Source organism: Cylas formicarius, unplaced genomic scaffold, assembly GCF_029955315.1.
Source record: "Cylas formicarius isolate icCylForm1 unplaced genomic scaffold, icCylForm1.1 PGA_scaffold_6__28_contigs__length_40554024, whole genome shotgun sequence".
Classification (NCBI taxonomy): domain Eukaryota; kingdom Metazoa; phylum Arthropoda; class Insecta; order Coleoptera; family Brentidae; genus Cylas; species Cylas formicarius.
The window spans coordinates 35,320,446-35,336,705 of record NW_026844347.1 but is presented as its reverse complement, the minus strand read 5'-3'; the positions used below and the strand labels follow the sequence as shown (position 1 = coordinate 35,336,705).

General features: G+C 35.4%; 3 protein-coding genes across 5 annotated transcripts; 1 reads left to right on the top strand and 2 right to left on the bottom strand.

The window, feature by feature from the left end:
- The first annotated feature begins 41 nt into the window (after positions 1 to 41).
- On the top strand, positions 42 to 2,951 carry LOC132702917 (acyl-coenzyme A thioesterase 9, mitochondrial-like). Of its 2 annotated transcripts, XM_060671777.1 has the most exons (6): positions 42 to 370; positions 441 to 571; positions 625 to 870; positions 924 to 1,039; positions 1,092 to 1,908; positions 1,972 to 2,951. In XM_060671777.1, exons 1-6 carry the CDS (start codon positions 309 to 311, stop codon positions 1,983 to 1,985), a joined length of 1,386 nt encoding a protein of 461 aa, XP_060527760.1. In that variant the 5' UTR covers positions 42 to 308; the 3' UTR covers positions 1,986 to 2,951. The 2 variants fall into 2 exon arrangements, with proteins under 2 accessions (XP_060527760.1, XP_060527758.1); XM_060671775.1 differs by having other exon boundaries at positions 1,092 to 2,949.
- Positions 2,952 to 3,714: 763 nt separating this feature from the next.
- On the bottom strand, positions 3,715 to 12,507 carry LOC132703408 (uncharacterized). 2 transcript variants are annotated; one of them, XM_060672652.1, is made up of 13 exons: positions 10,795 to 12,507; positions 10,472 to 10,744; positions 8,896 to 9,149; positions 8,622 to 8,843; positions 8,497 to 8,551; positions 8,226 to 8,427; positions 7,888 to 8,128; positions 7,689 to 7,832; positions 6,078 to 6,314; positions 5,908 to 6,017; positions 5,698 to 5,843; positions 4,693 to 4,892; positions 3,715 to 4,082 (listed from the first exon to the last, which is right to left on the bottom strand). In XM_060672652.1, exons 1-13 carry the CDS (start codon positions 10,997 to 10,999, stop codon positions 4,035 to 4,037), a joined length of 2,337 nt encoding a protein of 778 aa, XP_060528635.1. In that variant the 5' UTR covers positions 11,000 to 12,507; the 3' UTR covers positions 3,715 to 4,034. The 2 variants fall into 2 exon arrangements, with proteins under 2 accessions (XP_060528635.1, XP_060528634.1); XM_060672651.1 differs by having other exon boundaries at positions 3,716 to 4,082; positions 8,226 to 8,436.
- A 137-nt stretch (positions 12,508 to 12,644) lies between these two features.
- Positions 12,645 to 15,603, bottom strand: LOC132703409 (leucine-rich repeat-containing protein 40-like). The gene is made up of 11 exons (XM_060672654.1): positions 15,243 to 15,603; positions 14,991 to 15,181; positions 14,557 to 14,760; positions 14,305 to 14,428; positions 14,070 to 14,242; positions 13,877 to 14,019; positions 13,621 to 13,827; positions 13,429 to 13,572; positions 13,191 to 13,379; positions 12,955 to 13,140; positions 12,645 to 12,899 (listed from the first exon to the last, which is right to left on the bottom strand). The coding sequence occupies exons 1-11, from the start codon at positions 15,400 to 15,402 to the stop codon at positions 12,791 to 12,793; spliced, it is 1,830 nt and encodes a 609-aa protein (XP_060528637.1). The 5' UTR covers positions 15,403 to 15,603; the 3' UTR covers positions 12,645 to 12,790.
- Positions 15,604 to 16,260: the final 657 nt, after the last annotated feature.

Sequence of the window (16,260 nt, the reverse complement as noted above, 5' to 3'; positions counted from 1 at the left end):
TTGATTAAAAACCAACATATTTTTATCTATGAAGTTTTTTTTTTCATTAAAAATTTGAGTATCGATTTGCTCATTCTTGTTGCTGTGGACAATGATTATTATTATTAAATTAATTGTGCGGAAAATGCGAATGAACCCGCAAAAGGTGTCACTTTTTCCACCTTCTGGCCTGAACTTGCACCTTGATCTTACCTGTCTCGTTAATGAGTTATTTTTGGAATTGTCAAATTTGAAAGTTCAAAGGAGCACGAATGATGTTACTCAAGAATAGTTTTACAAATAGTTTTTTATCCTAAACTTTAATAAGAATGGCTTTAAATACTTTCAAAAATATTTTTGTTTATAAAAATACCAGATTTTTATGCGGAAGGTACTTAAAAACCTCGCAACCTTTGACCTCTCTATCTTCATAATTACTTTGTGAATGCCTTTCCTTTTAGATACTTAAAAGGGATCATTAGCAGTACTTGCAATATGAATTTGATTCATAACAATGTACCACAGGGTTGGTATTCAACTGAATCTAAACCACCTAACAAATATGAAGGAGTCGTTGGCACCTTAGGTGAATGTAAGTTATAAATTGTTGGTCTCTATTATCTACTTGTTAAAATAAAATTTCAGTGAAAATAAAACTTGCCCTAGAAATGGGCGTCAATCGGGTTTATAAACCTGTGGGTACAAGCAGAGCACATCTGTCCAAATTTCTTCCTAAAAGTCAGGAAGAACTCCCTCACAGGTCTATGAGTGACAGTTTTATCGCGACAATAATACCTTTGTCCACAGATGAAACATTGCAGGAAAAATATACAACTTTTCTTGGTCATGTTAGAGTAGGAAGATTGTTAGAGGATATGGATATATTTGCAGGTACATTTACTAAAAGTTGAGATGCTTAGCTAAACAGTATGTTTTTTTTTTAGTTATAGTAGCTCGCAAACACATTTTAAATCCAAACCATCCAGAAAACGAATTATTTCCCCAAACCTTGGTTACTGTGCTCGTTGATAGAATTGACTTTACTGAATTTCAACCAAGGGTATCCAAAAATTTGTGGTAATATCCAATTAGTGTAACAGCTTCTGTTGTAGCCCAACGATGATATAAGGATATCAGGCCACGTGAGCTGGGTAGGTAGATCAACTATGGAAGTGGTAGTTTGGTTAGAACAGTTTGAAGACAACAAGTGGCATCGTATTACAAGAGCCCTATTTATTATTGCGGCCAGGGATCCGACCAATACCAAAGCCACTGTGGTCAATCTCTTAAAACCGGCCAGTGAAAGAGAGAAAACGATATTGGCGGGCGGAGAAGATAGAAAAAAAAGGAGGATGCTTATCGACACCACTCATGTATCTAAAGTAATACCAAATGTGGAAGAACAAAAACTTATACACGATTTGTACATGAAAACTGTCGATCAAAACAACTTAAGTATGGCAAAAAGGAAACTTCCTGAGAATGGGGTCTGGATGGGAGACGCTAAATTGTCCAACATGATATTTTCTCAGCCTGAGGATAGAAATTTGCACAACACCGTATTTGGCGGGTTTATAATGAGACACGCCACCGAACTCAGCTGGGTGCTCGGCTACAAATACTCAAAATACCGGCCAGTATTAAAAAGTATCAGTGATATTAGTTTTAAAAAACCGATCGCGGTGAATTCGTTGATTCAGATGCATTCAACGATGGTTTACACGTTCCAGAACTACATGCAAATACTAGTTCTAGCAGAGGTATATAACCCCCTAACGGGAAAAAGTGATACCACCAACGCTTTTCATTTCACCCTGCAAGCTCCGGAGAAAGTAAACGAGGTGATACCGTTGAGTTATCACGAAGCGATGATGTATATCGACGGTCGCCGACATTTTATGAACATCATGGACAGTGTCAACTTGACAGGTTTTAAAAGCAAACTGTGACGAAATTAAATTACTATATACACGCTATGCGGGATTGTTTCAGGTGTGGGAACCTAAATTTTGAGGAGGAGGCGGAACAAATTATATTACGCGGTATATTTTTTTAATTAATAATTTGTTGTATATGTTAGAACTATCACGTCTGACTGATAACACTCAGTCGTCAGTGGCTGCTCAAGTTGAACTGTCGGTCAGTTTAACGTGTTTAATGCACTTCATTTGGCTTCGCTTACATGTTAACCACCCATAAATTATTGCCCTGTTCATTCCCGTTCAAACTTGTAACTTAGGTTGCTCACGCTTTTCCATTAAAATAGAAGTTCTGATGTTATTTAAATTGTTGACAAATCCGTTATAAGCTATATTATTTTAATATTTTGTTATTGAATTTAATATATTTTATTAATCGACAGAATTTATTGGCTATCGTCACCACGCTGTCTATCCGTCAAAAAAAAATATTTTGAATCTTCTTCAGTTGGCGCTGCTGCTAGGCAATTTGCCAGCACTATTTAGAACTGCCCCAGATAATCGAGAATGTTCTTCTGGGGAAGTTTACTTTTCAGACTTCTGTTTCTATTTAAGAGGTATCTAAAGCTGCTAAGGAGAGATAGGGTCAGTTAGTAGGCAGGTTCAGTGCTCAAAAAAAAAAAAAAAAAAAAAACACAAACAGGTAAGACAGTCACATCTAAAAACAAAAAGGGCAAACAAACTCCAGGACTATGGATCTTGGGACGGGCGTTGCTGGCCTAGGATGGACCATGCGACCGGGCTCGTCAGATCTGAGACTAAACAACAGAGTCAAATACATACATTGTTACTAGGGAAAGGCTGTCCGACCTCGACTCATAACTTAAAGTTTTATCCTATTATAATCTAAAAAGCATATGACCATTTGTATCATCTCCGCACTTGGGGTGCTTAACATATTTTCAACACAAAGTGGTAAGTTAAGTCCGACCTTTGTTATACGGCACTCGAGAAATATATGATTAAAAACCATCTTCTATTAGGAAAATTATGTTGTATTAACTTTCCATATCTTTTACCTTTGTCTTGTATTGGGTTTTTCCACCGTTCCCGAAAAACATTAGTAATATCTCTAAGAATTGTATTCTTCGTCATGTATGTCCATTTTGATATTCAAGGGGATGTTTAAGTCTTTTCCTATTTTAGCCAGAGTATCCACTTTTTCATTACCTTCAATACCCGAGCGCCCCGGTATCCAGCCCATCCTAATATCTACTCCCATACTTTTTACTTCAATTCAATTCAATGATGCGTTTCACAGATAACTGTTGGGCACGACTACCAGGATCATTCGCCCATACTTTTTACTTAGTACAATTACAAGTACAATAATGCGTTTCACAATAACTGTTGGATCATTTGCCCATTGCCGACTCCCGTCGAGAATATTTCGCAAAATTGAGCGGCGAATATAATTTCCACTTTCCGCTGTTTACAGAGTTGCCCCGAGTCATCAGAACCGGTCTTGTGGCTCGGCGATAGAGGACCAAGCGGATGAAATACCAAGCTCGCCAGACCCCCTCGAACCGTGGAACACAAAAAACATCTCGAACATGAACAAGATTTTAGCTTGGGAACGGGAGGAGTCCCTGAAAACCGAGTTAAAAAAATCATAAAAACGATTATGTTTTTAACTCAAAGTATTTTTGTTTCAGATCGAACGAAATGAACACCGCTAAAATGCAGACGTAGATTTTGTTACCAGCGAACCGCAGAAAATTCACACCTTTTTTCTAGAAAATTTATTATGAAAATATTTTTTAATCTCCTTATAACAATCCTAAAACGCTTGTAGCTTATATCACATTTCAATATTCGCACCTAAGTACATGATCTACAATACGAATGGATTTCTATAAAATACTCTGCTTGGTCTTGCCATACAATATAGACAATGACAAGAAAAAACTATTTAAGTCAAAAAATGAAAATTCGCAACACAATACACACGAACACATACACAAGCCGTGTTTAATGCTAATTGGCTCAGACCATAAACCGCATATCACGCAAAATTCATTGCCATTTTAGATTAAATAAATACCTTTTACTTTCAGTTCTGAAATTGCACGTTATCTACAGAGCTTCGCCGTTTTCTTTGTTGCTATTCCTACGAACCGGTACCTATAACAATTAAACGTGTAGTTTCTAACCAATAATTGCTGCTTTGGTTAGATTGTTTTTCTCATGGTGGCGATGCTGACAATAAACAAATGTGAAAGGAAGTATTAGATGTGTTACCTTTGAACCTTTGGCATTTTTAATTGTAAATTACAGAAGACGAAGAATTATTAAATTAAAGAAATGTGATTTAATTGGGTTCACTGCAGAGACTGATAAATCAATGCACATTTTTGTGTTGTGCCTTCAAAGTAGCAAAATTAAAAGCACCCCATTTGAACTTTGTTGGGAAGCTGCAAGCATATTGTTGCAATTCTCCCAAAAGTGTGCTTGGTACGTAGAAGAATAAAATCGTGCACGATACCAAACGAACTATTGTTTAAGTAACATTAACATAAAAAATACAATGCGAACACAAAACAACGCAACTATTCCAAATTTTACTTCTCGACTTGTTATCCGCGAGAACAGGATACACAAATTTTGTTTTCAAAGTGAATCCATCGAGTATATACAACGAACGTTTAACGCTGGATCCGTAAATAAGATACTTTCGGCACGCCCGGTATAAATACAATCGATTTAAGTGAAGTTCGTGCGTCTAAGACCTTACCATTGCTGGGACTTTCCTTCCGGATGCTACGCTTTTAACGTCCACAAGTTTTCGGTTTTGATTCCCTGCCGCTTGCGCCGCCACTGCCGACTGTCTGGGCGCATAATACGGCGAGTTCAAAATATTTTGTCTCACTTTGCCCAGGGCCAATTGGATTTTCGACTCTTTTCCCAGCGAATGGCTGCGTTTCAAAGTAGCACCTGACAAAATATTTTTAACCCCTTCAATCTACGTCTGTTTCGTGCATATAAAGGTTGTTTTTCCCTGACATCAAATGAACTGACTGACTAAACGACTGACTGTATCTCAAAGTATCGTAAGTTAGTGGAAGTGTTCAACTAACCAAAACGAGTTAATGGGTGGAATAGAGAGGACTGAGCATTCTCTGTAGTAGCTGTTTGGCTGAATGGTTAATATGATTTGATTAATCTACCTGTCCTGATAATAAAAAATTGGGAAGATATTTTAAATTTCATATTTTTGAATAATTCACTATTTTAGTTTTACGACTATACATACCTCAGTAAATAGGAAACTACCTAATTTTTATATTATTCAAAAACCTTTAAAAACAGTCCCTAATGATCTGTCCTTTAATACCTACCAATAGCAGACCAGCAGACTCTAAAAGAGAGAATTTATTGATTCCTCCATATATTCAGTTCCATTAAAGTAGGGCAGATTTTATTTCAAAAATCGCTGATCCTCTGGTCTTACTCTTTCGTCTAAAAGACTTTCCAGTTACATACGAAATGGAACTTTCATATACATGTGAGGAATCCGTTTTGCATATTCTTGAAAACCGTACATTCATTTGTAATATTTGAAAAGGTGAGAAGTTAGACGCACAACAGATTTGCCCACACACAATATACTTTGAGACAAACTATACGGAAAAAGCGCAAATAACTCGCGGTAGTGTTTAACGAACGAGTGATTACAGTCCAAGGAAAAAAAATAAAATTATTTTTTTAACTAAACCTAGGGTGAAAAAAAATGGGTCACCTTCTTTGGGCAAATCAGATGTCGAGTTTCTTCTGAAGAGTTTTGACTCGGATTTGGCAGTAGATCGATTGGCAACTAACCTTGGTAACCCCACAGAGCTAGTCTTGGGCCTCCCAACTACTGAAGGACTGTCCTTCAAATTGGACCTGGAAACACAAGGAATACGTTTGAGCTACGACGATGGCCTTTCAGATCGACGCAGGCGCATACTTTGCAGGCTTCGATCTCGAGATGGTGGGAGAAACGGTGCCATCCTTTGGGAACTTAAACGGACCGTCGGCGGTGGGGGTGGAGGAGGCCACCGGTTTCATTTTCGGCTCCTTGAAAATCGAATTTAAGTAAATTTGTTATTTTTAATAGACCGATGATTAATCCCCTACTTGTATCGGAGTACTCGTTCTCTTAGACCTTGGAACGTTTTCTTTTTTAGGGGTCGTTGAACGAGTTAAATTGCCGGTGTTAATCTTAGCCATGTCTTCTACAGGTATTATCGCCCTGAGCGGACCGTTTCTAACAGATCCGCTAACGGATGTCTTGGTCCTTTTCAAACCGGTAACGGGCATTTTTGTCTCGTAACCATTCCTGGTCGAGGAGTCTTTCTTGTTTAACAAGCTTACCTTGCATAAAAAAAACATTCGTATAATTACATGTTGTCGCCTTAGGGCCAGAGTGGGGCCAAGTGAAAAATTTCACTGTTGCAAATTCCAAAAGTAATATATTATAGTAATATTTAATGCAACACAAAGATAAAAGTCATATCCCACTGTAACACTAGGGATATTTGATGGCACATTGGACTAAACCACATATCACAGTATTTCACTTAATTTTGGTATGCATAAAAGAAGAAAGGAAGAAAATAAGCTCAGTCAGTAACTTTAATAAAAATGAAGGTGAGAAAGTGACATGCCAATATCTATAAATTATAACATAAAAATGGTAAAGCAAATAAAATACAAAATATTTTACAAGACAAAGGAATGTTTTAAACTTATACAGCATACAATATACCAAATACCAAAAATGAGCTAATTATCTTATGTAATCACAATTCCACAGCAAAAAGACGACCTCAATTTTTCATGACATTAAATGAAGAACCTAGGACAGCTAATTCAAAAGATTCGGAATGAATAGGACACTAGGCTAATTAAAATACCTATTTTTATTGTTCATAAGTTAGTTGTTAACACTGTTGGTTGCTGGTTACGTTTTTGTTGAAAATTAAAAAAAAAATGTTTACTAGATTATCTGGAAAAAATGTGAATTTAAGTGTTAAAAGAAACATCCGCGTAAATTGACTATTTATGTTTAACAGTACAACGGTGATACAAGTAATTTTTTCCTAAATAACTATTTATTTGCAATGATTTATGAAAAACTTTAAAAGGTAAAATATTGACTACAATTTAGTTATCAATAAGGCAAAGTTAAATTTTTATTTCGAAAATATAATTCGTTGGTCAAAAATTGCCGCACATGGGAACTTTTAAACGATCAGGATCAAGGGAACAGCCTATATATACTTAAAATGTTAATTCTTTGTTTTTTATTTTTACAAATATGTTCCTACCTTACAGGGCGAACAGTGAAATTTGACATTAGTTTTCAAAATCTCGTGTTAGCTTCCTTTGAAATATTTTTACATATGTTAAAGTAAAAAAAGGCTTCCCTGTATGTTATAATCGACAAAAAAAGATTGAAGATTTTCAAATTTCATTACCTTATAAAAATCACGAAATATAGTAGTTTAAATGTCAATGTTCAAGTCATTACAAAAATGCTGAAAAATTCACTTAATTTTAACTATCGTCCTGGAGGAAAACAGAGACTTTTCTATCAAACTAATTTATTTTTTATCTCAACTTAGCTTGAGACTTAGGGTGTGGATTTAACCGCGAATTTTTGGTTTGTAGCAGTGGGTCTATTTAATAATTATTAAAGATACTCCTTTCTTGTCAAATGTACCACCCATTAGCATATATACCTACTTTTGGGTCAGATCCAACTGATTTCACTGAGCGCGACTGGACCGACTCATCATTGTTTGCATGGAGAGAGCGCTGCTCCTGTCCATTTTCAACATTGGAGTGATCATCCCCAGAAGACCGCCCAGAATCTTCTAAACTGCAAGTCTATCCCCATACATATATTAGGCATGCCACTGTTCACCAACAAATTCATTTTTACCTTATTCTGAGAACGGCACAAAATATCCGATAACTTATCGATCACATGCTGTCCCTCTTGTTTCTGAGATGTGGACAAGTTTGCGTCCTCCTGAATTATATTTGATAAATCCATAAGAATTTTCATCGCACTTTCGGCGCTCGTTTGAGTAGCTCGATTTTGAGGGTCGTTGTCGTTGGAAACGCCGTGCGTTAGCGAATTATCATCGCAACTATTTTTCGAAATTTGACTTATACTGGCGCTGCAAGGACATTGAAAATATATACCTTGTTCAAAAATGATGAGAAAGAAAGTTTTATAATGCATAATTGTTTGAATAAAAGTCCATAAACAAATACCTTGTTTCTAAAGGCAAGTTTCCATCGTTCTTGTTACTGTTGATCTTTGGTTCATCTTCCACTTGTAGGAGGTGCGCCTCCAGCTTGTTATCGACGGTTTTAGAAACTGTTTCCTCATTGCATTTTTCCTTGCCTTTATTACTCGAGTCTCCTGAACTATCTGGCCAATCCGGTTGAGATATAGAATCCAATAAGTGTCGACCTGAATGGTCTAAAGATACAAACGGCACTGCTAAGATTGATGTTTCCCGCAATAGCATATAGCATTTACCTTCAAAAACTGCATCATCGCCAGGCTCGTTAGGATCCAAAAACACAGAGTCCTCCTATCATAACCATATAACACAATTTTTTTTAATTTATTATTACGAAATTTAAAATGATTTCAATGCTTACTTGGTTTCCACCTTCCTTCCCTAACTCCGCTAGCACCTTCTCCTCAAATGTTACTGGAAGAGATTGGATTCTATTTCTGACATTTTCTAAGCTAGTACTAAACTTTTCTTTGTTAGTCTGCCATGTAAAAGTTGTAGAGGCCAGATTTGTCATGACTTCTGAACCTTCAAAACCTTGATTGAAGATATCAGTTTTGAACATTTCGAATATTAAACTAGGATCCTACAATTTAAAATGTCATCCGGATGTTGTTGCACGTATTCTAATTTATTACCTGCTGTAAAGAATTTGCCGATGGAGGGATAATTGAAATCTCCTCCGATGTATATGAATTACATGATGGAACTGTAGACCTTCCGGAAGAAGCACTTAGCAGTGGCTGCTTTATTGAATTTGGATATAAGAAGCCGGTATTGAAACAACTCAAATTATAGGGGCTTGAATTACCTGTTTCCAAACCAAATGCAAATTGTTCATTGTGTTTTAACGATTGGTCCAGATCAAAAATTAAATTTGGAATCTTTAAAACTAAAATAAAATAAATAAAGTAATCCTTATTGAATGAACATTAATCACAACCACAAAATAAAATATCACCTAAACAAGTAAAAAAGGCTCATAAATTCCACAGATCACTAGTGAGTCAATAATATAAATAATATACCAAATACAAAATTCTTCAGGCGATTTTGAAATATATGTATACTGATAAATTGGTTAAGGCTTTCGCGGCCCGTTGATAAGCTATTATCTTGATTCGGGTTTAAAGGCCGTCGTCGATTGGAATTACTGCCTAACGTTTCGCTAGCACGAGTGGCGAGCTTCTTCAGAGGTCCTTCCATCTCCGATGTTGGACGTAGACTCTACGTCTACAGTCTAATTCCAATCGACGACGGCCTTTAAACCCGAATCAAGATAATAGCTTATATGTATACTATTTAAAAAACTCCTTGAAAATTGTGTTCTGCTAAGTAACTGGATTCTTTTGATTAAAAGACTTTATGCATCTGGCACCCTGTCTTCTCTGAGCCAAAAAATATCTATAACAAAATGACTTACATACTCTTTCCTTGCTAGATTCTATACATATCAAACACATGTGAATGAAAAAAAAAGGCTTCTGTCTATATACAACCCCAGATCTTTAACTTCATGATATCATACAAGATTAGTGTTATTTAGCACAATATTAACTGCTGACAGGTCAATTTCAATTTTTGACTTCATGATATCATACAAGATTAATGTTATTTAGCACAATATTAACCGATGACATGTCAATTTCAATTTTTGAAAACCAAAGAGCCTGCCGTTTGGAGGGATTTATTACAAGAGAAATTTAATGCTGTCTGAGCGTTCTGCGGTGGATGCTGGGAGATAAATATGCAGGTCAACTGCATGTGTATGGTAGTTACATTTAGTGTAAAAACCAAAAAAAGGAATGGCAAGGAGAGAACCCTATAGAATGGCCCTCGTCAAAAACATCACAGCAGCTCCCTCAACTTCAGCCCATTTGACCGTCTGCTACCTCTTACATAGATAATTCTCAAACCATTCTCAATCCTATAGCACCTTAATTTGGCCAATTTAAACTATCAAAGGCTTAAGAATGATTGAAAGCAGAGGCAATATCACTGCGCAGAACTGTAGGACAGCTATAATCGGATCTGAACCATAGCTGGAATATCGGTATTATATTATCAAGTATTTTTGAGGCATCAGAAAGAATGCTTATTGGTCTCAGTGCACCGAGGCACCTTGGGCAAGGGAGTAAAATACTAAACTCTTTATAATTTTTGATACATAAGAGTGTTTCATTCATTATTAGGTAACTAGAAATTATATATTACCTTTGGTAGTTTCCTCTATGTTCCCTTTTGATTCTTCTAAAGTATTTTTTATGTCAAAGATATTGACTGGACCCAAATCAATTTCGCTAATATTCAGAATCCCAAGAGAGTCTCTTGCACTGACATTTGCAGCTTCAAAAGCATCCCTTACACTGATATGAAATCCCCCTTCTAAGGAATCCCTGGAGAGTATATCACTTGGTAAAATACCTAGAGATTCTCGCGGCATTAAGACACTTGTGTTCAGATCCAATGGCGTTAACGATGTTCTACCTAAATAATTTTCTGGAAAACAGCTCCAAGTTATACAATTAAACACTTACCCTTAAATGGTGACTTCAAAGCTTTCAAAGGAGACAATGGCAATTTGAACGGAGAAGCACTGTTTTCTTTAAATGCTGTCCTATTTTTATGAGGTTCATTTTTCAAAAATGTTTCTTTTGGGCTAACGTTATAATTTTCGTTTGAAGAATTTAAAACTATTAGTTGTGGACAGGATGATTTCGTACTTTTCACTTGCTCTTCCATATTGAATTAAATCAAGACACACAAATTTAATTCCTTTAAAAAGATGATATATAAAAAGCCGACAATTGTGGACTATTTTTTTGTGAACTGCATACAAAAAAAAATTGTTGAAAAACGCCTGCAGTCTAAACCACTTGAAAATTAAACTGGATTCACAATCTTGCATACCTAAATTATGAACTCAATTCAGCTAGAGCAAAACTTGAAAAACTCTTAAAAAATTTTTAACTTAAACTTTTTTAAAAATTTGAATTGCATAAACGGATCATAAATACACAGCACAATCATAGAATACTTCTTCTTTTTTCTTTTTCGAATTATGAAACGATGGTGAGGTTTGCAATAATCATTCGCTTATTAGCGGCACCTGTTTAGCCATAAAATACATCTCTGTTTAGTTAATTCTAATTTTTGGTACACGTTCTTTCTTTGGGTGAAGAGTGGTTGTGCCTTTTTCTTCTTAGTTCAAAGTTATAAATATACTATTATAAAATTGTTCAATTGGACACGGCCAATTTACATAAAGAAGAAATGTAATAGTAATTTCATGCACACAGGTAAGATTCTGTGGTGGAGCATTGCACGCAGCGGTTTAACCTCCGTTCGCTCCCGACAGAATCCCTTGTATTCGTCCCAAAAAGTTTGATATCGGTTTCCAGGGTGTGGATTTAGTGTTTTGAGTGTTTAGTGTACGTTTTAAAGTGATAATCGTCGTCGGCCCCGTCGTTTTTCCCTTTTCACGCCGGTATGGAGGCCGGATGGGCCTGGATGGTCCGCGGTGGAAGCCGATTTTTTTGGTATCGGTCAGAATCGTTTTTTGCTAGCTGAGCAAATTACTGGTTATTCTTCTTCTTTGTACGTGGTGGTCATTGACCAGAAACGAAAATCCTCGACGGAAGTCGGCAATGGGCGAATGATCCTAGCAGTCTAGCCCAACATTTTTTTGTGATACGCATAATTCAATTGAATTAGGTACCAGAGAATCACGAATCTTTGGAAAAACAAGCAGGAGATGGTCATCCCTTACCAGAGAAGGATGACTGATTTTAATACAGGTAGGAACAAAAGATCATAACAACAATCGATCCAAATAAGAAGAGAATAATACAAAAATCTTATGACAAAGTAGAACACAACAAAGAATTATATTTTCCAAACGCAAGACCAGAAAAAATGATTGGATTGGAATGAATAAATGACTATTCTCAATCAAATGAAGTGCCTTGAATCAGAGCTATGGATCGAAAGAGAAATCATCTATTGATGAAGCTTCTTTGGTAAATTCTATTTTAGCTAAAAAAATCTCTAGAGAGAATCAGAATACAATTAAAAAAATTGTTTTAAACCACTTAGGTAATAATAGTTACATGGACTGGGACTTAACTAGTCCTTAAAAGTATTGGTAGCAAAGTGCCCTCTAACACGGACATCCAAAGAAGAAAAATAACCTTCCAATTCAACTACTTTACAAAAAGTAGCAAGTTCCCAGAGATACTGATAAATTGCCTTGTATCATAGACAATCTTATATAAGAACAAAAGAAGCAAAACTTTAATTATTGCTACAGACTGCAGCAAAAACTTTTTTCTTATGGGCTAATGGTAGATCAGCCATAGTGAAAAAAATAAAAGTCGAATTTGATTTATACAATAATACTGTCCGGTTTATTAGTTTTTTGTACGTTAAAATTTTTTGGATAAAATTCTTTTTTTTTGTGATTGTGGGTGGGGGTTACTCATGGCACAATTTTATTTTTCCCTTATACTACAGATATTTTTACTATTTTTACCACTAAGGTGTGGGAATCTTATCCCTTAAGTAAGATAATATTGCTTCAGTTCCCTGTTCTAGAATTGCATATCTCGGTTGCCTGAACGGGTTACCCTTCAACTCTAGTGACCTACACACACATAGTATAAAATTATCAGTATAATGTTCAACACATGTTAATTTACTTTATCTGCTTCATATTTCCCAGCTGAGGCGGTACATAATTTATGTTATTATTGGACAAATTTAAGACAGCCAGTCTGGTAAGTTTGGTGAGCCCATCTATGTTTATTTCATCCAGACTGTTATCGTTGAACATTAATATCTCCAAACCTGCCATTGGATATACACATTCAGGTATTTTGGTAAATCTGAAATATTTAAAAAAGTTTTTTCTGGAATTGTTTTCTGAAGTACAAACCTGTTGTTGAATAACACCAGTTCTCTTAAAGAAACCAACTCTGACAAATTACTTGGGAGGGAACTGAGCTGGTTGTTGCTCAAATCTAGAAACTTTAGTGTTGTTAGTGAAGAGAAATATTCCGGAACCTCTTTGATCTGGTTGTTGGACAAGTTTAATTCTGATAAATAGGGCGTAATTTTCTGCAAACTGTTTTTTTTTTTTTAATAAGATATAACTGTTAAATTGGACAACTTACCCGCAAGGGATTTTGTTAAATTTGTTTTTGCATAAATCTACAATTGTAACTCTTGCCTCTTTAGCTTCAAGAAATACTTCGTCAGGTACATCAGATAGATTTTTCATTGTTAAATTCAAAATATTTCCATTTTTCATTTTATATCTAAAAAATAGGCACCAAACTTCGAAATTATTAAGACGTCTTCAGTACCTGTCAGGAAATACACAAGCATTACTAGGAACCTTAACAAAACTTCCACTTAGGGATTCAATCTCATCTTCTGTCAGTTTTTCCCTCAAATGTTGCAATATCCTGGTGGTTCCAGCGTTGATAACATCTACTCTGATTTGTTTCAATTTATTTCCCTCCACTTTTAAGGTTTGCAGATGAGGCAACAAGGCCAATGAAGGTGGCAATCTTCAAAATTTCTTTCAATTGTTAAGCATTAAATTTTTGTAACACATACTCGGCCAGTTCATTATTCACCAAATCTATTTTTGCAATATGCATCAACTTGGCGATTTCTCTAGGAAGGGTTTTAATTTGGTTATCTCTTAATTCAAGTATCTTTAAATGAATTAGATTTTCACACAATTCCAATGGGATTTCCTGATGGGAAACATACATGAAATTTGGAATTAGCCTTTAGCTTATCATACCTTAATGTAGTTATTACCGAAATAAATTTCTTGGATGCACTCACAGCCGGTTAAATCAGGTATCTCTTCAATGTTGTTGTGCTGTGCATGCAGTATTTGCAATTTTCTTAACTCACAAAATGATTCTGGTAGATGTTGAATATTATTATGACTTATGTCTAGCCTCTGCAGACCTACATAATGGAGCAACAAAATAAATATTCTTGTTTCTTAACCAAATCTAAACAAGACTTACTTCTTAGGTTTACAATATCTGGTGGTAATTCTGATAATTTGTTGTAAGACACATTCAACTCCATTAGCCTTACTAAAAATCCGATTCCAGTGGGCAAGGTTTTTAAACAGTTATTTGATAACTCCTATAAAAAAAGAGAGATAATATTTACTATAACTGATTCTTTATTTGAATAATTATTATTCAGGCAAATTATAACTATGTATTATAACAAAAATATATACATATTTATTAAAATTATTTATATCTTACCAATTTTTCCAGCATAACCAAATCCACAACACCATCGGGTAAAAATTCCAGGCAGTTATAATTTAGTAAAAGGATTCTAAGATCAATTATGTTACTGATTTCTTCTGGTAAAATGTTAAGTTTATTACGATTCAAAATTAGCCTTGTTAATTTTGTCAAGTTAGTAATTTCCTTAGGTAAAGTTGTTAAACTGTTATCTTGCAACTGGAAAATGCACAACATTGAATCAAAATTATACAAACATAATGAAATAATTATAAACAAAACTATATCCCAGAGAGTTAAGTGGCTATCAAACACACTACCCCAAGATATAACAAAAAATTTATTTCAGCAATGTTACCCCATTCTAAGCTTCTTAATGTCTCTAGAAAGGGGCAAAATTTATTACAACACATCCCCCTATGATTCTTTTATACACCAATTATTCTTACATTAAATATAGTTAGATCCTGAAATATGCTAATTTGCCCAGGTACCTCAGTTAAAACGTTAGAACTTAAATCTAGGTTCATTAAAGGTTTAAGATTCCACCACAACTCATCCTCTTTTGCGACACGATTAAAATCTACATTTACTGCATTCTCATCTGTTAAATCATACATTGTGAATATTTTGGCAGGCACTATAACATAGGTATTAACAAAAATATGTGAGAAAATTAATTCTACCCAAAAACGATTTACCGGAGGATAAATGTTTCCCGGATAAATTCAGTTGCCCTGTCCGCCTGACACTTTTGATCATATCCTTTGTTAAGTATTTATCATCGTCTTCTTTCGACTGCAAGTGAAAAACTGGACTTATTAATTTTCTACGATGTTTTACTTTGGATTGTTTTTCCATTTTTGCAATTAAATTCAAAAGAAACTTTTACTTTCAATTATCAAAATGCGCATAAATATTTACGAATTCCACAATATCTTCTTGCTGTACTTCACACGGCCAAGTTTGCAATGATTATTCGGTCAAAGGAAATATCAGAAATTTTTCTTCAGTCTCTGCCTCATTCAAATACTAGAATTATTGAGACATTATAGCTGATACTTAGAGCGAAATCAAATCAATTGCAATTTCTCAAAGAAAATCATTTAATTCCACTTTTTCCAAGTTATGAGGTAGTAACTATCGGACCGAACATGAAAAATCTAAGTTGAAAAAGTGTTCAAGAAGCAATCGTAAAACTTTGGGATGAGGAAATTAATTTCTATGTAATTTTTTCTGTCACCTCGATTTGTTTAGAAGCATAGCTTACTGAGAATTACTTAGTACAAGTACAATAATGTTTTTTACAATAACTGTTGGGCTCGACTGCTAGGATCATTTGCGGTGGTCAAATCTCTCTCTCCTTTGCTTTTTACACACAGTTGGGCAAGTATACTATGGCCATTCGCCCATTACCGACTTCCGTCGAGGATTTTCGCTTTTGGTACCAAGACGTACGAAGAAGAAATATACCCAAAATTTGCTCGGCTAGCAAAAAACGATTTAGACCGATACCAAAAAAAAATCGGCTTTCCCCCGCTTCCACCGCGGACCATCCGGGCCCATCCGGCCTCCACACCGGCGTGAACAGGGAAAAACGACGGGGCCGACGACGATACATACACTGAACACTCAAAACATTAAATCCACACAGTGGAAACCGATATTAAACTTTTGGGGATGAATACAAGGGATTCTGTCGGGAGCGAACGGAGGTTA